This window comes from Lynx rufus, unplaced genomic scaffold (assembly GCF_022079265.1).
Source record: "Lynx rufus isolate CCGP_SWC_20201006 ecotype Redwood Valley unplaced genomic scaffold, mLynRuf1.p SCAF_17, whole genome shotgun sequence".
Taxonomy (NCBI): Eukaryota; Metazoa; Chordata; class Mammalia; order Carnivora; family Felidae; genus Lynx; species Lynx rufus.
This window is the reverse complement of record NW_025814831.1, coordinates 2,967,618-2,993,301: the sequence shown is the minus strand read 5'-3', so window position 1 is coordinate 2,993,301 and position 25,684 is coordinate 2,967,618. Positions and strand designations below refer to the sequence as shown.

The following is a 25,684-nucleotide window of genomic DNA, read 5'->3' as shown; positions in this document are numbered from 1 at the left end:
AGCGTCCGACTCTTGGTTTTGGCTGTCATGATCTCACGGTTCTTGACTTCGAGCCCCAAGTTGGGCTCTGTGCTGTTACCTTGGGATTCTCTCTCTCTCTCCACCCCTCCCCGACCTGTGCTCTGCTTCTCTCAAAAATAAACAAACATTGAAAAAAAAGTTTTTTTAATCCTAAATAGTTTGTGACCCGAATGTAAGGCTATGGACTGGCACTTTAAGTAAAAGCATGACTCCCTAGCCCCAAGACAAGGTACAAACCCACTGTACCTGCTTTAACAGACTTATTTAAGGTGCTGTGCACCGCTGGCTGGTAATTCTTAGGAGGCGTGGCTTGCTGGAGGTACATGGAGTAGATGGAACTTGAATTCACTGTCTGGGGTCCTTTCCTGGGGGACTGTGGCCTTGACCCTTTATCAGCCAGAAAGGGCCTAATGGCCACAGTCAGTGGGAGTTCAGGTTTGCTGTCCCCAGCCGGGAAAGCAGGCGGCCCCGCCGGCGGGTACGTGGGACTCGGCGGCACAGAGATCCTCTGCTGAATCTGCTGTGAGGAAGCAGACGTGTGGCCACCCGAGGTGGGCAGCGGGGCGGGTTTTTGCCGGCTGGGCGGGCCTGCGCCGGGCCTGGGCAAGCTGCCCTCCTTCCTCCTCTCCAGCGAGTTTGTGGAGCCGGGGCCCACGGGTGCAGGGCTGGGGTATGTCCCGTAGCTGGGAGGCAGCTGCTTGCCGACACCAGGGAGGGGGGGTGGCACTTTACCGATCTCGACGCCCTAAATTGAGATGTTAAGAAGAAAAACAAAGTCACCCTTTGAAAAGTTAAGCGTATTTCTAGCCACAGTCACAAGAGAAAACAAAGTCGGACTTGAAATCCTTCAAATCAGCTTGTGACCAGGCACAGGGCCCACCGTGGGAATCAGGCCCATCACCCGCCCATGATGGAACAATCCTGAGCGATACACATCTCCACTCGCAGGCGCTCAGTGCTGAGGGACCACAGTCTTCTTCAGACTCGGTCATAATTTAGATACAAGCAGGATTAACTTGCCTCGTGACACCCCCACCTTACAGCCCTCAGATGAAGATAAAGGCTGAACAGTGATACGGTGAGGACCCTGTCTGTGTTTTGTGACAGGGACAAACGGCCTACCAGCTTCTCTGTGGCTCCTAAAGTTGACAAGGGCACAGGCTGGCTCGAGACGGCCCCTTGCTTGAGAGGACCCTCCACGTTTGAGTCCTTCCAGTCCACACTGGCGATCTGCGTCGGCTTCACTGAAGAACTAGAATTTTGTTTTAACGTTGGCCAGTTTCCATCATTGGCTTGAAAAGAACACAGAATTTGAGTATAATTTTTCCTCGATTTAGCTGAACCAACCTAAGAACAGCCCTCTGCTAGAAACAAAGATCGGCTCTGATGGAGCTCTGTTACCCAGGCGGCCGGCCACCCCTGCCCGCACACAGGCTTGTGCACAGCAAGACCAAGGGCGGCGTCTGCTGGCCAGGCCCCGCCAGCGCCCGCACCGCCTTCCTGTGTACAGAGACTCAGTCACCATACACAGGGCTGCTCCAACCCAGGCGAGGGGCCAGAGGACGGTGGAAACGCTCCCGGGCCCCTATCTAAATGCAGGTCAAATCGACTACATCGACACCAAGAAATAAAATGAGCCTGAGCACTTACTTTTCAAATGTTACTTACAAAACCAGTCACATACAGCAACGGTCACATACAGCAATAGAAACAAAAGATTTATCCTTTGACTTCATAACAGGCTTGACCTGTACCACCTTCCACATTAAAAGAAAAATTTGACTTTCCTCTGTTAGAAACTTCTATCCTCTCAAAATAACTTATGAGCAGAAGAGGCCAGTACAAGCTCCCCTGATTGGCGTAGCCAGTTATCATTCTGTTGCAGTGATCAGAAAGCAAAGTCATGTCCAGGTTTTTAGGAAAGCTGCTGAAAAGCTGCTCTTTAACAAGGCACTTTCCAAACTGAAAAAGGGTGCAGAAGCAACCCCTCCAAGCAGCCACAGCCACGTGAGTACATTCTAGCACCTGCAGGGGCCACGTTACAGCCTCCGACTCAGGCTCCCGCTGCCAGGGCAGGCCCAGGTGCCGGACTGGACCCGAGTGGAGAACACCCAGCCGTCAGCCACAGGGAACGGAAAGCAGTCAGAAGGGACTGCTCTGGGCGCTTCTGACAGGAACAGCACATCCTCTCTCCTCACCCACCCAGCCGGCGCCAGCAGGTGGGCATAACTAAGGAGCAGGAGGAAAGCCACTCCCCCTCAGAACAACAGCGCCAGAGCCAAGACCTGAGACCTGGGAGACGGCATGCTCTGAGCCCAAGTGCGGAAGGCCCTCCCGTGCAGTGACCTCTGGGCGCCCTCGCCGGGCCCTGTCAGCGGCAGCCTCACGCGGCGCCAGCCAGGCCGCAAGGGTGCTGGTGAGGCAGTCCAAGGCCCCAGCCCGGACCACCCTGCTCCACGCGTCCGGTCAGCCGCTTCCAGGCAAGAAGCGCGTGCGCCTTCAGGAACCCTCGGCCGTACCTTCGATCTGGGGGCCGTCTGGGGGGGAGGGGTGTGGGCCAGAAGCACGCAGGCTCAGCAAGGATACGCGGAGGTGGCAACTGGGCACGGGGAGACGAGCAGGGCCCAGCAGACCAGGGAGGGAGGGAGGGGCCGGCCCCAGGGGTCTCAGAGAGTGGCGCCGGCCAGCTGCTCCAAAAATCCACAACGGGAGCCCCAAAGGGACTGAAAAAGGGACGGGGAATTTCCTTCTTCGGACAGGGGGTGCAGAGGAAAGAGCCTTTGTTTTTACTATAAAGGATTAAAAGGGACAATTCTCTTCAAGTACGACGGGAGGTTCTCGCACAGGAGGTAAAACTAAAGTTTTTAACGAACTCAAAAAATCATCTGGATTTCCTAAAACAAAACCCAAAATCCCCTGCCGTGCCAGCATCTGTCAGACCCTTTCCTGAGGAGGGTGTGGTGTGTGGCCCGGCCCAAGCTTCACACCTGTCTGTTGAAGGAAGGGACAAACTGTGATTATGTGGCATTTTTCTCAAGCCTAGATGTGATGAGCAGACCCTTCTCAGTTTGGAAAAATAAACGATTGCTGATTCAGCAGTATCAGAAAGGGCCAGAGCCCCCACTGGGCCTGCCAGCTGACGTACAGTTTGCAAACGAGTCTGCAGAGTGCCCTGAAGGGCTGCAGTCAGGCCCCACGGCGAGGTCTGGTACTGTCCACGAGCTGGTCACTCTGGGCTTCCCGTGGCCATCTGTGTGACACGGCACCAGAAGGACAGTCGACAGCATGAGTTAGGGTCCCCACGGGGAGGTTTCTCACCCCAGCTCCACACCTGGGCGGGATTCTGTTCCCAGTGTGGGGGACACAGGTTTCTTGTGTGCGGTCACCTTACACTGCAGTGGAAAGAACAAGGCTGGTGCTGAACTTCTGAAAGACACGTTCTCCAGGCCCAGAAGGGTGTCCTTTCCTCAAAACCCTTGTGAGGCGGCCCAGCCTCACACACCCACAGAGAAGAGGGGAATGGGAGACGTCCTTGGCTTGGGAAGTCAGCAGAGGGGCGCCTGGGGGGCTCAGTCGGTTGAGCGTCCGACTTTGGCTCAGGTCATGATCTCGTGGGTTGTGAGTTCGAGCCCCGCGTCGGGCTCGCTGCTGTCGGCCCGTCAGCACAGAGCCCACTTTGCATCCTCTGTCCCCCTCTCTCTGCCCCTCCCCCACTTGCACTCTCCCCCAAATAAATACATATATAAATAAATAAACAAACAAACAAATAAATTAATAATAAAACAAAGTGAGCAGAGAAGTAGCTGGCTGTACTAATTATCTGCCCTGGAAACAAACACCTACTCCCACAGTGGGGCGGTTCAAACTATAAATAACCGCTTCTCAAAGAAAGCTGCAATTAGAGACTCGCACCAACCATGCACTCCACGTGGCTGCTGAGACACGGCCGTGGAGAGATCCCAGCCAGGGCGCGTGGCCCACGACGGCTGGTGACGCTTATCCTGCCGGGGTCACAACAAGCCCTGACACCCCACAGCAGGAGTGGCAGACTTGTTGCTGCTCAGACTGGGCAACAGGGAAGAGGACACGAGCGAACGGAAGACTGCCAAGCTCCACCCCCAATCCTGACAACAGGGGCCTGGCCCAGCCTGGCTCAGCCTGGCTCAGCACGGCCTAGCATGGCCCGGCCCGGCCCGGCCCTGGACTGGTGAGCGAGGGAAGGCCGTGCGGTTTGCACCTGTGCTCCGCCATTCCACGTCTTACAGGGAGACATTCAGCCCAGCGTAAAGAAAATCTTACTGCAAAGCAGCTCCGGCTTCCTCATGTTTGGAAAGCAGCCGCCTTCTTCCGAGAAGGGAGAGCAGCCTCCCCATGGAGAACCCAGCCTGCCCTTGGTTGGGAACCGGAGGCTGCACAAGGCTTCCCAGCGTCCCCAGGAGTGCTACACGCCAGCACGGTGCTGGTCCCACCGCACGATTCGGTGTGGCCGAGGGCCAGAGTGATGGTCTGCAGACCTCTGGATTGGTTATGAACGCGCCGAGTGGGGAAAGGGAAGACCAGCCCCAGCGCACTGTCCACAGACAGGCTACCCCTCTGCTGGGATGGGCAGCAGGCGAAAGCGCCCTCACCCGGACACAAAACCTGTGGCACGAGCGGATCGGGTCCGAAGTACTCTGTGGTTTGAAAAGCCACACAGTAAAGACACTCAGCTCAATAAAGAGAATCTGTTCTCATCTGGGGGCCGTATCGCTGCCGTGGTGGCACACAGCTCCCCAACACCGCCCTAGCGGACCAAGGGGGAGACAGTACTTGGGGGAGACTGAGGGTGGGCAGAGCCTGGGGCGTACCGTGGCGGCCTCCTCTGAGGTTCCTGGCCCCCAGGGTGCCCCATCCCTGTTCACCTGCTTTCCTCCAAGACGAGGGCCCGGGCCACTCACCGGATTTGGATCTTCCGTGGGCAGCACTTGAGGCGATAGTGAGAGACTGGGGCTTTATGGGGTCCCCTGGGACAGAATAGCCACCGGCACTGGGGACCTGGATATAAGGCCCCACTGCAGCAACCCTGCCAGGCGTGCTGAGCGGCGACTGTGGTGACGACGTGCCATTCACACGGCTCAGCTACAAAATGGGAAGAAATGAGAGTTAAGGTTCTCCTAAATTACAGAAATCACAAGCCTAGTATGACTGACTGCTCTCACCTGAGCCACTCACTAAATAATGTGCCCTCAGGAAGCTCCATCACCCTAAAAAATCAGTATCTAGAAAGGGCAAGTGTTGAAAGGGCCTCAACCCACAGTCCCACACAAGTGATTCTCTTTGACAACTCCTACCTATTTGCGAGCTGGGAGAAACAGGGGCTGGCGATGGAATAGAACAGCTTCCCAGGACGCCTCTGCGGAACCCTCTATACTGGGGGATGCTCTCCCTCCCTCCCCGAGGTGGGCAGAGGCATCGGTCAAAGCCTGGGCTCTGAGCCTGGTTTCAAATCCTGCTTTGCCGCTTATTCACTGTGCTGCCTTGGGCAAGTGAAAGTGACCTAATGGCTCTGAACCTCAGTGCCCATGTCTGTAAAGTCAAGTTGAGGCTTGGTGTAAGGACTGAACAAGCCGTGCAGGGCACAGTGACAGGGCCTGGAACCAGGAGACCCTCTGACCAGTGCCCTGAAGACAACCCTGCCATTCTCGGCAAGGACACCACACTATAGCCAAGGACACTGATCACGTGATGCTGCCTAACAACGAGAGGGTCCACAACAGGGATCTAAATGGAGAGTCACGGACACCTTAGGGACCCCAGGTAGGCTGTAAGAGATCCATAACCTCCTATAATTGTTTGTAAAATTCTGCATCCATGAGCATGTATCATTTTAGGGAGAGGGTCCAGGACTCTGACAATTGCCCAAAGGGGCCTAGGACCTTCAGGTGGAGACACATTTCTACAGAGGCACCACATTCTTCAGGATCACCTCAACTATCAGATGGAATGTAAGAAGTAACATTTACCTAGCCATCTGTGATGGTTCATTTTATGTGTCAACTTGGTTAGGCCATAGATATCTACTCAAACAGGCCTAGATGCTGCTGTGAAGAGACCAACGTTTAAATCACTAGACTGTGAATGAAGCGGACTGTTCTCCACAGCGTGGGTGGGCCGTGTGCAATCGGCTGAAGGACTTGAGAGAGAAAAGACTGACGTGCTCGGAGAAAGAGGCCCCTGGGCCTGCAGACGACCTACAGACCTGAGCAGCGGCATCAAGGGCCCCTGCGTGTCCGGGCTGCAGGTGTCAGGCATGTAGCCTCTACAGCCACGTGAGCGAGTTACTTAAAGTCAGTCTATACACCCAGCAATCACTCTCCACATCCCTGCTCATTCCGCTTCTCTGGAGAGCCCTGACTGATGGAGCACAGCCAGAAAGTGCTGTGTGAGCAAGAGGACGATACTCGAAAGAGCAAGGAGAACCATCATTTGACCATGGTATCTCCCCTGCCAGGTAAGTATGGGAGAACTGTCATTTGAAAACACAGAGTCCTACAGATCAACCACGAACTCTCTGGTTTAAAAAAAAAGGGGGGGGGTAGATTGGTTTGTAAATAAGAGATTTCACCTGACACCACTCATTAGGACAAAGAAATGGCAGTCCCCACCCCTCACCCCAGCCCACCCAGGCAGAGCCCCAGAAGGGCTCTCACTGGCCTCCCGGGAGCTGCCTCCAGAGCCGCAGCAGCTGACAAGAGGTTACTTGTCAAACTGTCAAAGTACCAATTACGGAGTGTGGACGAGGACACTTGGGGAGCTGTTCCCAGCTAGCTGGTGCCCACGTCCGCCCACCTCCCCGTCCCGCTCCAGCCCTGCACTCAGGCACTGCTTCCTTCAAACCCTGGCGCCACCATGGAAGGCAGGCCAGGAGCCACGCATAGCAGTGCCTCGTCCCCCAAGCTCTTGGGAGTGCTCCTGCTCACTGATGTGCCGAGAGTTAACCGCAGGACTTGGGGACACCCGGCGAGGAGGTCAGGGAAAGGGGCCACAGGCCCCGGGATGTGGGGTGTTGTAGAGAAGCTGCAAAAGGAGTGAGGTAATGACCTAAGAAAGATACCCATGTTGCAGTTAAAAAAGACGAGAAGAGTGCAAATAATTCCTACAATTCCATTTTCAATTAAAAATTAAGTACCTTTTTGTCTGTATTAAGCAAAAGACTGGAATCATTAAAACTATCCTGTTTGGAGAATGGGAGTAGGGTGGCAGGAACTTTCAAATTTTCTTTTAAGTATTTCTGCACTGTTTTCATTTTCCAATGAGCATTTATTACCTTTGAAAGTCAAAATACCAAATAAAGATTTTCAAAAAGCACTAACCCTTTATAGAGCACTTTGCTGCAGAGTTTACGGAGCCCTCCCACATGGGTTATTCTAAGAATGCTCACGACGACTGCGGGGGCAGGCAGGACATATCAGTTTGCAGCGAGGACTCGAGTCTGCACAGGTCAAGGAATGTGCCCACGTGGCACAGCTTCAAGTGGCAGAGTGGGACCGACCATGCCCGGGTGCTGCCAGGCCAGAACCACAGCTTCCCCGAGGGTGGAGACACAACAGCACAGGGAAGATGGGGGTGGGGAGACAGTGGCTGTGGCTGTGGCCAGGGAGGTTTTGATTTCACAAACCAGCAAATAAATGTGGCTTTGGAAAGAGTTTTCTACTGTCTTTTTTTTTTTTAATGGTTTATGGCCAATTTATGTTTTATCAGCTGTGGCAGATGGGGGAGCAAAATGCCATTATAGTGAAGATGTGCAATTGTGCATTGAATCATTTTTAGTAGCTTATCTTACACAAATATTTTCTTTCTCACATGCCTGAATTTTCTTCCCATAAAGACGTTCACGCAGTTCATTGATCCGCTTGTCCATCACGGCCACCTCCATGTTGCGTTTATTCAAGAGTTCCTTCTGCTGCTGGAGCTTTGAAGTCTGTTCCTGGTTAAGCTGATTACGAATCTGCAAAATAAAAAACACGACTTTCATGATTTGCATTAAACAAATTCTCACTGCCAGGTAAAGTAAAAACAGAAGAAGAAGTAGTAACGTTAAGTACTTATGTGTATTTATAAAATGCACGGTCACCCATGTGCTAAATGTTCCACAGGCGTATGTGGATGGCTCCAGAACGGAGTTCTTCTGTGTCTGCAAGCAAACGTCTTCTTTAGAGCACACGGAGTGACCGGTACTAGTGACGGCCACGGAGGATCATGACCGTGGCCCTTGGCAATGGCACTTTACCGAGCATGTCCTCTAGGGACCCAAGGACAGGTGACTGCTCCACCCCACACAGTCCACTGAATGAGGCATCCTACTGCGGAGGCGGCAAGAAATTCACAAAGGATGGCCTTGCTCTCCAACTGGAATGTGTGGTGGCATTTTAGCGGCTTGTAGCCAGCACTTTAAAAAATGAAATACAGAACAGAAGGCATCAGTGTGCACCACACACAGAAGGTTAAGCCTTGTTAAGCTCTTTCAGATGCACGTGTGTGTGCCAGACAGGAGGCAACGTGGACTTTGTGACCTAGGTTGCAGTCAGAAAACTTGGCAAACGAATCAGTGTAAGTCAATATACTACATCCATCACGCCTCAAAAAAAAAAAAAAAAAATCCTTAAAAACCCTGCACTTCTGGAGCACCTGGGTGGCTCAGTAGGGTAAGCATCCGACTCTTGGGTTTTGGCTCAGGTCATGATCTCACGGTTTTGTGAGTTTGAGCCCCACGTTGGGCTCTGCGCGGGCAGCACGGAGCCTACTTGATATTCTCTGTCTCCTTCTCTCTCTGCCCCTCCCCTGCTCACACAGTCTCTGTCTCTCTCAAAATAAATAAACTTAAAATAAACCCCTGAACTTTTAATAATCGCTTAAAATGTAAAAGAAGCCATACATTCTTTATTTCTATGCATTTACGTTAGAGAACTTAACAGCAACAAAAGTAATTTTATTCTCTGTAGTTACATATTTTCATTTCATAAAAATGATATAGTAACTTTTCTGGCAAGTGCCAACAGAACTGTAAAACTTGTTTCTGGCTTGAAAAATCATCTGCTGAATGATAACTTCTGAGAAATGGAAATCTTGAGGACTGTTCTGGACTGAATGCGTCATCCCCAAATCCCTATGTTGCCTTCAGTGTGATGGTAGCTGGTGGTGGGGCCCCCGTGACGGGTCGGTGCCTCATCAGAGGAAGGAGAGAGGCCGGAGCTGTGAGGACACAGCAGGCAGCCAACCCTCACCAGGAACCCAATGTGCCAGTACCCTGCCCTTGGACACCCCGCCCATGGAGCTGTGAGAAAATCGACGTCTGTGGCTAAAGTCCCCCAGTCTGTGGAGGTCTGTGACAGCAGTTGAAGCTGAGTGAGGCGACGATTTAACAACAGGCATCTCTCTCATCAAAACACAGTGTACACAGAGACATCAAACGCCACCGAGAGCTTAACTTTTCCCCCAGTTCATCATATTGCCAATTAAATTCCGTACTGAATCTCTGCACTGAAATGTGCTAAGAGTCACCAAAAAACACACACTGCGTGACTTGCTCATATGAAATTTCCAGAATAGGCAAATCCAGAGACAGCAGATTCACGGTTGCCAGGTTAGGGGATAGGGGGTGTGGGGTTATGGTGAAGAGGGACGGGGCTTCTTTCGGGGGTGATGGAGACGTTCTAAGATGGACCGTGGTGGTGGATGCAGAACTCTCTGAAGATACTCAAAACCAACTAATTGTACACTCACCGTGGGTGAACCATATGCTATGTGAATTAAATCGCAATGCTGTTTTAAAAATTCTTTGTCCCGGGGGTGCCTGGGTGGCTCAGTAGGTTAACCGTCTGACTCGATTTTGGCTCAGATCATGATCTCACAGTTTGTGGGATCGAGCCCCACGTCAGGCTCTGTGCCGACAGCCTGGAGCCTGCTTGGGATCCTCTCTCTCCCCGTCTCTGCCCCTCCCAGGCTTGTGCTGGCTCTCACTCTCCCTCTCAAAGTTAATAAACGGTAAAAAAAAAAAAAAAAAAAAAAAAAAAAATCCTTTTTACTGAGTACATTTTGTGCCTACTATTAAACTACTAAGAAGAAAGCCTGAAAGAGGCCTTAATGTCACTGCTCCCCACACCCAGCAAAGTCACCTGTAGCTCTTGGTACAGTCTTTTCAACTCCGCCGCCGCCGGTCCCGCCAGCTTGCCGTTGTAAGACTGGAGCCCGCTCAGCTTTCCTTTCTTTAAATCTTCCAGTTGCTGACTGAGCTGATCAACTCTTAATATTGCACTTTGTACTTCCTGCTTCTTTTCCTGGAACATGGCGCTGAACCTTTCTATTTCGGCAGCTAAAATGTCCCCCCAATAAAGAAAAAGACATCATTTATTGATATTTGTGTGCATGCGTGGCATTTTGTTATTTTGGTTTTGTGATTTCTTCACTTCTGTGCATTCAACTCAGCTGTGGCATCACCTAGTGCTAGACTTTGGGGAGAAAACTGTGATATACGTAATCCAATGCACTTTCTGACAAGCCTCTGGAATACATGATGTGACTGCCCATACAGCAAACTATGTGTGCACTAATTACTGAATATGCTTTAACTGGGGCAGCCAGTCCAAAGAGTAGCTTGGCAAAGCCACTTAGGAATCTCAATGCACCAACAGACCAAAGTCTTTGTAAGGGGCATGAATCCAAGTCTGTCTTGCTGGTCACCGTCACACAAAGTAGGTACTAACCAAACTGATAATGGAACAAAGAACCACACACACAAAAGTAAGAAATGAGCATCTGTATGGCTTATCTTACTACACAGATGAAGTTTAGGCCGTTCAATTTAAAGAGACCCTCCTGATGAGTGGAGTCTCACGGCGCCGTGGCCCCAACGCAGAGGGCAGCTAACATGTTACAAATGTTAACAACGGGCCTGCCCACCGCACTGAGAGACTTTCTAGGATCCCTTAACCTATCCGCATCCTTGAGATGCAGGTATCGGAGCAACACGTCACTGCGCTTTCTATAGCAAGATGTGACACTGGTCCACGCGTGCAAAGCGTCCAGAAGCTGGACTCTCATCTTATCTACGCCTGAGCACGGGCACCGGGCAAGGCACAAACGTACACAAGTTGCCGTTCATGATTTTGCTGTAGTCTACTTGTCCTCTCATGGCGCGGATTTTCTTCAGCTTGTTTTCCTGGGCTTCGACTCGCTCTTTCAGTTTCTGAAGCTTTTCATTTTCAGAGATAGACTGCTGCTGACGGCGCTCCTGCTGCTTTAGGAAATGTAAACGTTGTTCCTGACAAAAGAACGAAACAGGTGACTGCGAAAATCGAAGCAGATGATCACTTTCATACATTAAAAAAAGGTCTCAGTGTGCGATAGCACAGCATCAGCTATCGTTAAACTGCTCACGGACTCTTGCGGACGTCAGCCCACACACAACGGAACGCCTGGGCGCATACAGCTGAAGACTTTGATGAGGGCGCTGTACTCTGCACCCCGATCTACACACTCAGTTCACATAAACACCTCCTCAGTCCCTCAGCAGGAGGACGGCCCGCGCGCCACACCCGCTCACACAGTCTCATCTTCATCCTGTGTGAAGCCCGTCCAGCCTAAGTTTCCTGCTGTCGGTTGCACGTTTCCTGCTGCCACAAAGCAGCTTCCCCAGGTCCCTTATTTATCTCTTAAAGGAAACCGGCACTGAAGCAAAGGGCTTTATACTGAAAGAAGACAAGGTGATCAGCAAGGAAATAAACCTCTAATTTGCTAGGTCACAATGAACAGTCAAGGAAGTGTTTGTTTTCTTTAGGGTTAAGTTTCTTTGAAACTAATGAAACATTCCAAATGAAAACAGGACAATCCTAGAGTAAAAATATACGCAATACTCTTCAAGAGTCTTTTCCCTATTAGTGTGATGGGGTAACAGTTGACGTGAAATACAGTCCCACATGTACGTGTAAAATATACCTAAGGAGAGGATTAAGTGTGATTATGTAGGAATCACACGTGACACTCCAAAGTAAGGAAATATGTGCTTGAATGCGTACAGCATATACTTGTGTTAGCATTAACTTGTAATTTATGCTGCTGAAAATATCTAAGAATTTCCTTATTGGTAATACTCTTGGATCAGTATTTGGAAAGGAAACAAAAAGCAGAACTAGAGAATGTCGTAACTGCATAACACTATGTGCACTTCATCTGAGAAACCTTATTAATGCGATGAAATACTTCCCAATTTACTTAACTCTAAACTGGTTTTTTTTTATTCTTGTATATCCAATAAACCTTGCAAGACAACTTTTCTTCCTGCAAGACAACTTTTAAAAACAAGCCCAATTTATGCTATAATATATCCACATAAAAGTGGATATAGTACAATGAATTATATGGTCACTCAATAAATGAAAAAAGTAGGATTGGACATTTGGCTATGAAGCAAATCTCTCTACAGGGAAAGCAATAAGAACCCAGGCAGAAATGTTTCCATATTCTCCTTATATAGTAGTTTCAGAGATCATTCCAACAAGAATATTCTCCAGCAGGCCTGGGTGATAGGGCTGATTTTTCAGTCTGTGATAAGAAACGGTTCAAATTTTGTTACGGCATCTCAATGACAAATGCACAACTCGTGTAGGTAGAGAGCGTTAACTCCGCCCTGCGTGGGCACAAACCAAAGTCCACGTGGAGTGGCATAAAGGAAGCCTAGATAACCAACTGTCATTGTTTTGTGGGCCCACGACCAGTGTCTTCCTCCAGATTTCAGCTACAGCTGACTAAGGTCAACCACCTCCTATTCTGGGGTATCTGAGTGTGGGTGTCAAGGGTCTTGCTCAGATACCTTCCCAACTCGAAGAAGCTACAGTATTCATGTATCATTACGGAAGAGGTAACAAAGACAGGAGGATGCTGTGTTCGATACTTCCGTGACCTGGTCCTACCTACAAGTGCTGCCCATGGGTGTGTTCACTCCAGTCTAAAGAAACTGCTGAATAACACTCTTTATGAACATTTTCCCACCTCTGCTTTTATAAACTCACCTTGGCAACCAACATTTGCTGCTGATTTTCAATTTGCTGCTGTTGCCTGGCTGCCATATCTTGGAGCTCTGAGAGGGTAAGTTCTACACGTGGATTTCCAACCTATGGGGAGCAAAACACGGTCAGGCTGCGATGTAAGGTCCATCTGCATAATCGTTTTTCTCGTGTCAGAACAAATATACATCAGGATCTTAAAGAGCCTCCCTTGTAGAAATTAGGATAATACAAATTACTTGGTACATAAGAACTTTTCTCACTCGTTGACAGCTTTTATTAAATATAAATAACAGCTTTTTAAATATACCAGATACTATATTCAAAAGGGACACGGATGCCTGGGTGGCTCAGTTGGTTAAGCACCCGACTTCGGCTCAGGTCATGACCGTGCGTTCACGGGTACGAGCCCTACATCAGGCTCCATGCTGACAGCTCAGGGCCTGGGGCCTTCTTCCGATTCTGTGTCTCCCTCTCTCTCTCTGCCCCTCCCCCACTCATGCTCTGTCTCTGTCTCTCAAAAATGAATAAACGTTAAAAAAAATTAAAAAAAAAAAGGGACGGGCAGACACACACACACACACACACACACACACACACACACACACACCAAGAGACACACTTGTGGGAATGCAAACTGGTGCAGCCACTGTGGAAAACCATATGAAGTTTCCTCAGAAAATTAAAAATAGAACTACCATATGACCCAGTAATACGGGTCTACTACTGGGTATTTAGCCAAAGAAAATGAAAACACTAATTTGAAAAGATGTATGTACCCTTATGTTTATTGCAGCATTATTTATAATAGCCAAATTATGTAAGCAGCCTGTGTCCACTGACAGACGAATGGACGGAGAAGATGTGGTGTGCACACAGACAACGGAATATTACTCGGCCATAAAAAACGAAACAGTGCCATTCAGAACATGGATGGATCTAAAGAGTACAGTGTTGGGGCGCCTGGGTGGCGCAGTCGGTTAAGGGTCCGACTTCAGCCAGGTCACGATCTCGCGGTCCGGGAGTTCGAGCCCCGCGTCAGGCTCTGGGCTGATGGCTCAGAGCCTGGAGCCTGTTTCCGATTCTGTGTCTCCCTCTCTCTCTCTGCCCCTCCCCCGTTCATGCTCTGTCTCTCTCTGTCCCAAAAATAAATAAACGTTGAAAAAAAAAATTAAAAAAAAAAATAAATAAAATAAAGAGTACAGTGTTACGTCAGTCAGAGAAAGATAAATACCGTATGATTTCACTCACGTGGAACTTAAGAAACAAAACAAAAGAACAAAGAAAAAAAGAGACAAACCAAAACACGGACTCTGGAGAACTGATGGTTACCGGAACTGGGGGTGGGTGGGGAGGGGAGGGTGGTGGGGGATGGGAGAAACAGGCAAAGGGGATTAAAAGTACACTTATCCTGATGAGTCATGTATGGAATTGCTGAATCACCATATTGTACACCTGAAACGAATATAACACTGTATGTTAACTATACTGGGGGAAAAAAAGGGGGGGGTCCCAAACCTTTTTTTGATTGGCTATTTAAGGATGAATCTGAATGAATGGAGATGTCAAATGTTTGAGAATACACAACCTAAAAAATGAATGTGTAGCGACCCTTGGGGACAAATGTCATTTTACTGCCACCCGGTCTCAAGAAGCTAAAAAATACAGACGATTCTAAAAATACAAATACCTCCTTAAAAACACCGAGGACTGACCCACTGCTGACAGAATTCTGTACGAGGAGTGAGTACGAAACGGTAAGATCCAGAGGAGCGGTCACTGATGGAACTGCAAGGCACGTCCCTATGCTCTGCTGCTGATTAGTAGCACCAGGCTCTGGACTAGGTGCCTCCACCGGTGAGGGTGCCTGAGCCTCGCCGTAACAGTACCAGGTGAGAACGTTACATCCCCGTTCTACAGGGGAGAAAACGAGCGTGGAGGAGTTCAAAGAATCTTCCACAGGTCAGACGGCCCACGTGGCAAAGCAGGGCACAGGGTCCTTGTTTCCGACCATCGGTATAGCACGCTCTTTACTAAACACGAACTGCCTGTAGCTACCACGCTGGGCATGTTACAGGCGGTGTGACATGATCTTCATAACAAGTGTGTGTGGACTGTATGTGCGCCCCACGCTGGGGGAGGAGTCACGGGGGAGAGGTGCAGGGACACGTGTTAGGGCACCCTCGGAGGCGGTGAAGGGGCAGAGTTACAATTCCAGACAGGCTGGTCCCCCTCTGATCCCTCCTGTGGCAGCGACCAGACCCTCCCCAGGCCACTACTCTCTACTTTGTTCATCTGTACTCTTAGCAACCCTTTCCCCTTCCACCCTCTTGTAACCCCTGTTGCGCTGACTCTGGGCTTCCCAATCTCCCAAGGTGCTCAAGCACGTTCTTGAAAAATGTCCAACGCTGCCATCTGGAACCCCCACTCTGTTTATCTAAGATCCTAAGGGAACAATATGGAGCAAACTCCTTTTCAGAACTAGACACTGTGAACTGCCACATTACAGAAACTTCCATCTGAAAAATCATTTGTTTATTGCACGAGAAGCAAAAATGCCCGGCAATACCCTCAAAATGCCTGAAACTTCTGTTTTAACTCTAATAAGGGCTTGCTAATTTCCACCTACTACAACAGTCTAATCACTGCAATAAAAGGTATTTTTCAAGCCATTAGAACTCTTACTTCTTGAAGGCATTTTTGACGAGAGAAAAACTATGTCCAGTCACCAAATCTCTCAATTTATGTTAATTTCTTAATTTACAACTTCAACAAACCTTATTTGGTCTCCCCTCCAGTGACTTACAGCAACAGTGAAAAGAGCACAGAGGAGACATTCAACCGGTCACCATCACACTGCACTGCTCTGTCATTTAGGGCAGTGCCGTGTGGCATAAGTAATTCAGGTAGATCTTACGCATACGCTAATATATGTTGTAACTTCATAACACTGTACACCTTCAAGAAGACCTTATATACAGAAAACTATGCATCAACAAATTTTTTCAAAGTGAACATTCTTCTGTGAATTTTTGTTTTTTATTTTCATTTTAGTTCCAGCACAGTTAACACAAAAAATATGGAACACTTTACAAATTCGTGGGTCAACCTTACACAAGAGCCACACTATTCTGTACTGTTCCAGTTTTTTGGCACGTGTGCGGCACCACCCGTGTAACTTCACTGACAAAGTGTGAACGGGGCAGGGGCAGAGAGAGAGAGGGAGACACAGAATCCGAAGCAGGCTCCAGGCTCCGAGCTGTCAGCACAGGGCCCGATGCGGGGCTCGAACCCACGAACTGTGAGATCATGACCCGAGCCGAGCCTAAGTCAGATGCTTAACTGACTGAACCACCCAGGCGCCCCTTAACTGTATTTTAACTGAGTTCGAAAAACACCAACCACCATAAACTTACGAGTCAACAAATATGCTACATTTTGTATGTTAGTATATCTTCCCTGAATTATTCAATGTGAAAATTCAGCAAAAAGAAGCACCTTTTCAGTTTTCAGGACAACGAAACCCTTCAATGCAGTCCTTTTATGAGGGGCCTGTCACTGTGCTCCCTCCAGGTCAGCTCAGCCCTCCTTCCAGTTGCCAGGTCTCCACGTGCATTCAAACAAACCTATGACCGAATTCCTCGTTTGTTTCTTGTCATTGCATCGAGTAAGAAGAAATCAAATCCCGTTCCCTGGGCTCCCGGAGTTCCCTCCTGGCCGAGTCACCTCGTGAGCTCAGCTCCAGGTCACAGAGAGGACGAGCCACTTCCACAAGCAGCACGATTGGTGCAGAAGTGGGTGCTCGCGCTGTCTCTCAGAAGCGGCCCAGCAGGCTCCTCCACGCAGGGCCCAGAGGACAGGAAGCACCTCGCCGGCCTCCCGCTGCTCTCATACCCTTCCTCTCGCAGGGGCTGCTGCCTGGGCCCCACGGCTCGAGCCCCTCTCACGAGACGTTCTACCTGCATCTGGACTCTGGGGACATGTCTGTGCTCCCTATGAATGCGGGTTGCTCTCCCATTTCTCACAACAAACGTGGCCCACCCAACTCCACGTCTAAACTCCCCACTCCCCGCAAGAGCAGAGGAAAACAGGCACCTTGGCCCCCAGCCTTCACCATCACGTATCTGGTCATATCCCCTTCTTTCTCCAAACGTCCACAAATCTACCTACAAAAATGATAAAAGACTCAATTCTCTAAGTTACAATACTTTTACATACAAAACACTGACCCGACAGAGAACTGACACTGGGCCCTCTGACTAATGAGACACTTCCAGAGACTCCTGGCCCCGGCAGCTGCAGGGTCCTAGCCCGCCACGGGGCAGTGGATTTACGAACCAGTCGGGGGCTTCCTCACACTCCAGTGTGGACGGCATCTTCCCAAACTCAAAAGCCCACACTTTTCATTCTGTCGTCCTACAAAGAGCCTACATCCTCCCCACCATTTCAACGGCCTCTCCAGGTTCTTTTTAAAAATGATTTAAGTGGGGCGCCTGGGTGGCGCAGTCGGTTAAGCGTCCGACTTCAGCCAGGTCACGATCTCGCGGTCCGTGAGTTCGAGCCCCGCGTCGGGCTCTGGGCTGATGGCTCGGAGCCTGGAGCCTGTTTCCGATTCTGTGTCTCCCTCTCTCTCTGCCCCTCCCCCGTTCATGCTCTGTCTCTCTCTGTCCCAAAAATAAACGTTAAAAAAAAAAAAATTTAAAAATGATTTAAGTAATCTCTACTCCCACTGTGGGGCTCGAGCTCACGACCCCGAGATCAAGAGTTGCGTGCTGTACTGACTGAGCCCTCCGGGTGCCCCCAGAGTCAGCACCTCATTAACGCAAGCCCCCTCTGGCCCTTATCACCTTCCTCCTGATCCCTTCCCCTAATGCCTGTCTGCCTGGAGAGGCTGGAAGCGGCAGTGGCAGTGGAGCTCTGTAAATAAAGAAACTAAACTATGTGCTCTGAGGGGCGTCTGGGGAGCTCAGTCGGTTGAGCATCCGACTTTGGCTCAGGTCATGATCTCATGGTTTGGGAGTTCGAGCCCCACGTCGGGCTCTGTGCTGTCAGCGCAGAGCCTGCTTTGGATCCTCTGTCCCCACGCACCGTCCCCCCAACCTTCCCCAACTCATGCTCTCTCTCAAAATAAACAAACACTAAAAAAATAAAACAAACTACGTGCTCGAGATCCCAGCGCGAGGAAGTGACCGAGGACAAGTGGCAAGGCAGTCGTGAGGGGTGACAGGAACTGGAATTGTCCGGAGTGCGATACACATCGCACACCACACCAGGATCCCTCGCTGACCCTGGCTATGCCAGCCAGGATCCGAGACGTGGCAGGTAAGATAAAAGACCAGTGAGATGTCTCCCTGTGTTCTGTGTGTCGCTACTCTGACCAACGAGATAAGATTCTCACAAGGGAAGCAATTAGGATACTCATCAAATTCGACTATGAGGAACAGAACCTGAGCTCAGTTTTCTTTATACTTAGGATGTTCACTGTGAAATAATAAAAACAGCATTTCTCAGTGTAGCAGCGAGGACTCTCGTAAAAGTGCGTGTTCAGCCTGTCCCCTGCCCTAGGAAGGTCACGAGGAACCAGAAGAGCAGGATGTTTCACAACCTCACTCAGCCACCCTGGGTCTAGTCACTATGGGAGCTGTGGGTCTAAAAACAAAAAGATTCTCTTAAAATCTCCTTTCCCAAAACAATGAAACCAAACAAGAAGCTAACCCCCCCGTACGTTATTGTTCCTGACTTTACAGAAAGTTCTAATAAAATTATTTCACAACGCCCAAAATAAGCAAAAATAAAACAAGCTTTTATGGTCTTAAATTTAAGATGTTAGCAACTTTTAAAAAATTGACAAGCATATAATCTAGACCATCTCATACACAAAATGGCCAAGATACCCATACTGATAGTGATTAAAACAGAACGACAACTGGCTAGTTTAGCAAATACACAGTGAAACCAATGTTTACTTTTAAAATCAACTTTATTGAGGTATAGCTTACAAGCAGTAAAAAGCACCCATTTAAAGTACACTGCTGGATGAATTCTGACACCTGCTGGTCAATTCCACTCCTTTTGCGCCCCCCCCCGGCCCCACCCCCCTTCCCCACAACTCCGGATGTGGGGCCTGTCATTCTGTCCTGATAGCCTTGTTCTGTTTCCTGAGAATTCCATGCAAATGGGACTGTACAGTGTGTGCCTCTTTGGGTTGTCTTCCTTCACACCCACAATGCTGCTGAGATTCACGGTGTCGATCCATGCGTCGGTAAACTTGTCCTTTTTACTGCTGGGTAGTATTCAGCTGTACGGAGACACCACATTTCGTTTATCCATCTGTTAACGGACATGGGAGCTGTCTCCACTTTTGGACTATGATGACTAAAGGTGTCTTAAGCACTCACGTACCGGTATTTACGCAGACAAGTGTTCTGGCTTCTCTTGGGTAACCAAAGTCAAGGAAGTAGAACAGGTAGATTGTGTGGTAAGTGTATGCTGAACTCACAGAAACTGCCAAACTGTTTTCCAAAGTGAAACGTAACATTTTACACCGCCACGAGGCACGTAGGAAAGTTCTAGTTTCTCTGCATCCCTGCCAACGCTTGCTGTCAATGTTTACATTTTAATTATCTTCTTTTTAAATAAAATTTTAACATCTTGGCAAAGAAAGGATTTCATAAATATAACTTTAAAAGTTACAAAAAAATAATTTTAAAAAGGATAAAAATGTCCACAATTAAGTGATCAAAACCAAACATACTATGACCAGATTTTCAACAAATAAGCTATCAATAAATAAAATTTGCCAGAAGTTAGATAAGGAGAAGGGGCTGATTTCCCAGGCAAAGTCTCCTTTGTACCAATTATGTGTAGGAGTCGTGACTCATGAAGCCATCATCTCCCTGAAAAACAGGCTACTAGAACTAAAATGTTAAGATGTTCAGAAAAACTATGACTTACTTGATAATTATGATGGAAACCTTTAGATCACACGTCAAATTGGTACCATGGCTTTAATCAAAAGTATTTTTTTTTTTTTGTCTCTTCGGGTAATGTTTTTTTTTTTTATTTAAAAAAATTTTTTTTAACGTTTATTTATTTTTGAGACAGAGAGAGACAGAGCATGAATGGGGGAGGGTCAGAGAGAGGGAGACACAGAATCCGAAACAGGCTCCAGGCTCTGAGCTGTCAGCACAGAGCCCGACGTGGGGCTCGAACTCACGGACCACGAGATCATGACCGGAGCCGAAGTCAGCCGCTTAACCGACTGAGCCACCCAGGCGCCCCTCTTCAGGTAATGTTTTAAACTTGAGAGTGGTGTTACCATAATTGAGGCATTAAAAATATGTAATAAAGTTTCTCAAAACAAACCACTGTAGACAATTATGCAATATATATACGCACGTCTCCCAACCTAAGCTGCGAATGACATTAGGAAGAAGACTTCGTTTTATATCTTATTCAAACAGCCTGTCAGTATGTGCCAAGTGTATTTTTCTAACGTGCAAAAAACTTATCAAAGATTGCAATTTTATCTATGAAAACAAAAGGATTCACCACCTTGCATAGTGTCCATTCAGGTAATGACTCTATCCCAGTTCCTGAAAAATTATGCCATTTTTCAGGCGGTTTTTTTTTTTCTTTTTGGTATAATGACTTTCACTCAAAACACACTAAATGCTCTGTAAGGAGTGATATTTTGACATTACTTTCAGACAAACAGTCACCAATTTACTCAACCCAGCCGCTGCTCATCAGAGGACAGGATATGGCACAACTCTAAACTGTGCACCAGGCTTGGATGAGTCCCAACGATGTGTTCTGGGTGCACATGCCAAGTGACGAAGAGGGGGTGTCTTCTACGACCCTCTGGTCCACTGTGCATGTGGGTTAGCTCTACCCACATTTTTTTTTTAATTTTTTTTTTTACATTTATTTATTTTTGAGAGACAGTGAGACAAAGTGAGAGTGGGGGAGGGGCAGAGAGAGAGAGAGAGAGAGAGAGACAAGATCGGAAGCAGGCTCCAGGCTCTGAGCTGTCAGCACAGAGCCTGACACAGGGCTCGAACCCACGAACTGTGAGATCATGACCTGAGCCGAAGTCGGACGCTCAACTGACTGAGCCACCCACTCGCCCCAGTTTGGAAGTTCTTTATAGATTTTGGATACTAACCCTTTATCAGATGTATCGTTTGCAAACATCTCCTCCCATTCTGTAGGTTGTCTTTCAGTTTTGCTGATTGTTTCCTTCACTGTGCAGAAGCTTTTTATCTTGATGAGGCCCCAACAGTTCATGCTTGATTTTGCTTTTGTTTCCCTTACCTTCAGAGACAGGTCTAGTAAGAAGCTGCTCTGACCAAGGTCAGAAAGATTGCTGCCTGCATTCTCCTCTAGGACTTTGATGGTTTCCTGTCTCACATTCAGGTCTTTTACCCATACTGAATTTATTTTTGTGTGTGGTGGAAGAAAGTGGTCCAGTTACATTCTTCTGCATGTTGCCGTCCAGTTTTCCCAGCACCATTTTTCTTGAAGAGACTTTTTTTGCATTGGATATTCTTTCCTGCTTTGTCAAAAATTAGTTGACCATACAGTTGTGGGCTATAACTTTATTATTATTACTTTTAATATTTATTTATTTATTTATTCATTCATTCTATTTATTTATTTATGTATTTATTTATTTATGTATTTATAGGAGAGCGCGCGCGTGCACGCGAGAGAGCGCGCATACATACGCACACTGGCAGAGGAGAGGCAGAGAGAGAGGGGCAGACACAGGATCCAAAGCGGGCTCCAGGCTCCGAGCTGTCAGCACAGAGCCCGACACGGGGCCTGAGCTCACAGAACATGAGATCATGACCCGAGCCGAAGTCAGACACTTAACCGACTGAGCCACCCAGGCGCCCCTAAACTTTATTTTTAAGTTTGAGTGCAATCTCCCCAAAAGTTGAAAAACTGGTGACAAAAATGATGCAGAAGTATAATTTACATATCAAAACCATTCCAAAGAGTGAGTCCTCTGCACTCCCCTCCTCACCAACAACACATACTGTGAAGCCTGCTCTTCCACTTTTGGCATTGGCGAGTACAACACGCTCTCATTACATGACACTTTATTTTCCAACTGCATCCACAAATTGTTTATTATTTATGCAAGGACGTCTTCATTGTTCAATTCATATATTTTATACTTGTGAGAATGACCTGGGCATCAACAGCTCACATTATTCATTCCAAGGATACATATTAGTTCTCTACTGCTGATAACAGGTCACATCTAAGTTCACTGGCTTAAAACACAACCAACGTTCATTATGGCTCATAGCTTCTGGGGATAAAGGGTTAAGGAACAGCTCGGCTGGGCAGTTCTGGCTGAAGATTTCTCATGAGGCCCAGCCAAATGTCAGGGTTGTAGCTGTCCTAAGGCTTGACTGGGTTTGGAGGAACTGATTCCAAGATGGCACACTCTCGTGGCTACCAAGTGGACTCCTCACAGAGCTGCTTGTTTGTGCCTACTCACAACACGGTGGCGGGTTTCCCCCAGAGCAAATAATCCAAGACAGAGTGCCAAGGGGAAGCTATCTTTTTAGTGAACTGGCCTCAGAAGTCACATTGCACCACTTTCTCCAAATTCTATCTGCTAGGAGCTAGTCACTAAGTTTGGGAGAAAAAGAGGGGAATTTAACTCCACTTTGTGAAGAGAGGCGTTTTAAAGAATCTTCATATTTTATTTTACTTTATTTAACTTTTATTTACTTTTGAGAGAAAAGAGACAGAGCATGAATGGGGAGGAGCAGAGAAAGACAGAGACACAGAATCCGAAGCAGGCTCCAGGCTCTGAGCTGTCAGCACAGGGCCCGACACGGGGCTCGAACCCATGAACCGTGAGATCATGATCCGAGCCAAAGGTGGACGCTTTGAAGTCGGACTCTGACTGAACCACCCAGGCGCCCCAAGAATCTTCATATTTTAAAACTGTCACATCCATTTACTGTAAAACCTCATAAAGACTCTTTGCTTCTATCATCCTATTATTTATTACGTACAGGAGTTTAGTTGTTATTCCCAACAGCAGTGTTACAATACAACAAAGAAAGAGAATGTTTATGTTATGGGCATATGTTTAAGAGAGCTAGCTAAGAGTGCAATCAATAGAGGTTTTAACTATAAATGCTGCTTTTATCCTCAATGCTTAACATATATTCCTTGGTAGTCAGTTATCAGAAAAGGCTAGTGGATTCTGTCAGCAATTAAATACCTACTGGCTAATGGGTCACTTCAGATGTCAGCTCTATTTTATTTTATTTTATTTTATTTTATTTTATTTTATTTTATTTTATTTTATTTTATTTTTTGGTATTCTGATTTTAATACTCAACTAAATAACTTCATCTTTGGTTATAACAGACAAGAATGTCACTATAATATTACTTGGGAAAAGAAAATTCCCTAAGCTTTCAAGTTGTGGTGAGATGGCATGCTGTAAGCTCAAGGGTCTGTCCTACTCATCCCTTTCTGGGCTGGTTTGCATGGAAAACGCAAAGGACCTTCTGGTGGGTCCAGCCGCCCACCCGTGGCCTCCTCAAAGGAGCCCCGGTACCACCGTTCCCCCCGCCAGAGTCGCACTCTGATCTGTCTGGCATGCCAGCACTTTACCCTTGGCATGTGTGAAACCAAGCTCCTCCCTCTCCTTCCACTCTGGCTTCCTCCTAAATTCCTTACTTCCATTAATGGCTGTAGCATTTCCCCAGAAACCTCAGCCTCATCACTGACTTGAACCGACGTTGCTCAAAATAGAAGCTGCTGCTCAGTGTTGTCTCTCTCTCTCTCTCCCTCGTATCTGTGTCTGCCTCTCCGTTCCAGAGCCGACACTTCCCCACCTTCACATTTTTGCTCAGATTATTCCTTTTGGCTACAGAGCCCTTCCCCCAACTTCCTAAACTCTACCTGTCCTTTAGGATCTAGTGGCCATGCCATCTGCTTCCTGAAGCTTTTCCTGATCCTCTGCAGAACCTCTCATGCAATTGTTCTGACACTCAGGATCTGACATCACTTCCAGAGATGGGAGAGAACTCAGTATTTCATGCATTCTGAATTCTAGAGATTCAACAACACACAACAAGCACTTGCATACTAGACATTTATATAAACCTGAATTTAAGGTTATCTTAGTAGACGTTTACACAACGCTTATAGGAAAGTTCTTAAGCCCGTTTCACAGACAAGAAAGCTGAGCTCTGGCAGCAGGCTGAACAGCTCTCCCAAGCGCAGGGGTGGGCCAGGAGCAGTGTCAGGGCCTCCGGATGGCAGGCTGCATGCTCTTTCCCTCACACAGGAGGTACTGGCCTCCCATTTTTTCTCACCAGGCTGCAGCACAGGCACGTATGATTGCCCCTAAATACCACTCATTTATTGTACCAAAGGGTAAATGCTCTGCCAGATGCCATCTGATTATTAGTTTGAATCATATGAAAATGCTGTTTTTGTAGATCGAAAAATGTAGATGGTCAGACATCCGCAATTTCATGTGGTTCAATGTAAGAGGAAAGGATTAACTTCCCCCACTGAGAAACATAAAATCTAAAGATAACTTGATTCTAGCAAATAATAATAAAGAAATAAAATAGAAGAACGAGAACTCTAGGCTACTCTATTTTTGGAAGATTATGAGAAATGACAAAATAGACTGCTCAGTGATAGTGGAGGGCTTCCTGGAGGAGGCATGCCTAATCATTGCTTGTACTGTTCCAGAGGAAGTCTAAAAAAGCCTAACTCCCTCTTTTTACTTTCTTGGGATAATTTCATATAAGCAGATGCACGTGAATTACAGGAAGGAATGAAGTGAAATCTCCTTTCTTCTAAATTGTAGTTTACAGATGTACCTTTTGAGCTTCTATCTCCATAACCTTGAAATTCTTCTTTCCAAATACTTCCTTTGAATGGAAGTCTCTCTCTGGGATTCCAATTGTGGCAAGCAGTGACCTCACAGGGCTGCCTGCCTCCAGCCATTCCCACCCCCTGTGCTGGACACAGAACTCCAACAGCACTAGCACCAGAGGGCTCCCTCCTGTCCTTCTCTCGTTTTTTTTTTTAATATGAAATTTACTGTCAGATTGGTTTGCATACAACACCCAGTGCTCCTCCCGACAGGTGCCCTCCTCCATGCCCATCACCCAATTTCCCCTCCCTCCCACCCTCCATCAACCCTCAGTTTATTCTGTTTGTTTGTTTTTTTTTTAACATTTATTCATTTTTTGAGAGACAGAGAGAGACAGAGCATGAGTGGGGGAGGGGCAGAGAGAGAGGGAGACATGGAATCCGAAGAAGGCTCCAGGCTCTGAACTGACAGCACAGAGCCCGACATGGGACTCAAACTCACGGACCATGAGATCTTGACCTCAGCCGAAGTCGGATACTTAACTGACTGAGCCACCCAGGCGCCCCTATTCTCAGTGTTTAAGAGTCTCTTATGGTTTGTCTCCCTCCCTCTCTTTTTTTTCCTTCCCTTCCCCCATGGGTTTCTGTTAAGTTTCTCAGGATCCACATAAGAGTGAAAACATATGGTATCTGTCTTTCTCTGTATGGCTTAATTCACTTAGCATAACACTCTCCAGTTCCATCCACGTTGC

At 47.9% G+C, this 25,684-nt stretch overlaps 1 protein-coding gene across 1 annotated transcript in view; it reads right to left on the bottom strand.

Annotated features, from left to right (window-relative positions):
- Positions 1-25,684, bottom strand: part of PPP1R13B (protein phosphatase 1 regulatory subunit 13B) — a 66,522-nt gene that overhangs the window by 5,602 nt on the left and 35,236 nt on the right. The window contains exons 5-11 of the mRNA XM_047079989.1: positions 13,068-13,169; positions 11,146-11,320; positions 10,176-10,372; positions 7,868-8,008; positions 4,959-5,139; positions 1,144-1,313; positions 268-766 (exon numbers count right to left, since the gene is read on the bottom strand). Of these exons, the coding sequence (XP_046935945.1) occupies positions 268-766; positions 1,144-1,313; positions 4,959-5,139; positions 7,868-8,008; positions 10,176-10,372; positions 11,146-11,320; positions 13,068-13,169 (1,465 nt within the window). The remainder of the gene's footprint in view (positions 1-267; positions 767-1,143; positions 1,314-4,958; positions 5,140-7,867; positions 8,009-10,175; positions 10,373-11,145; positions 11,321-13,067; positions 13,170-25,684) is intronic.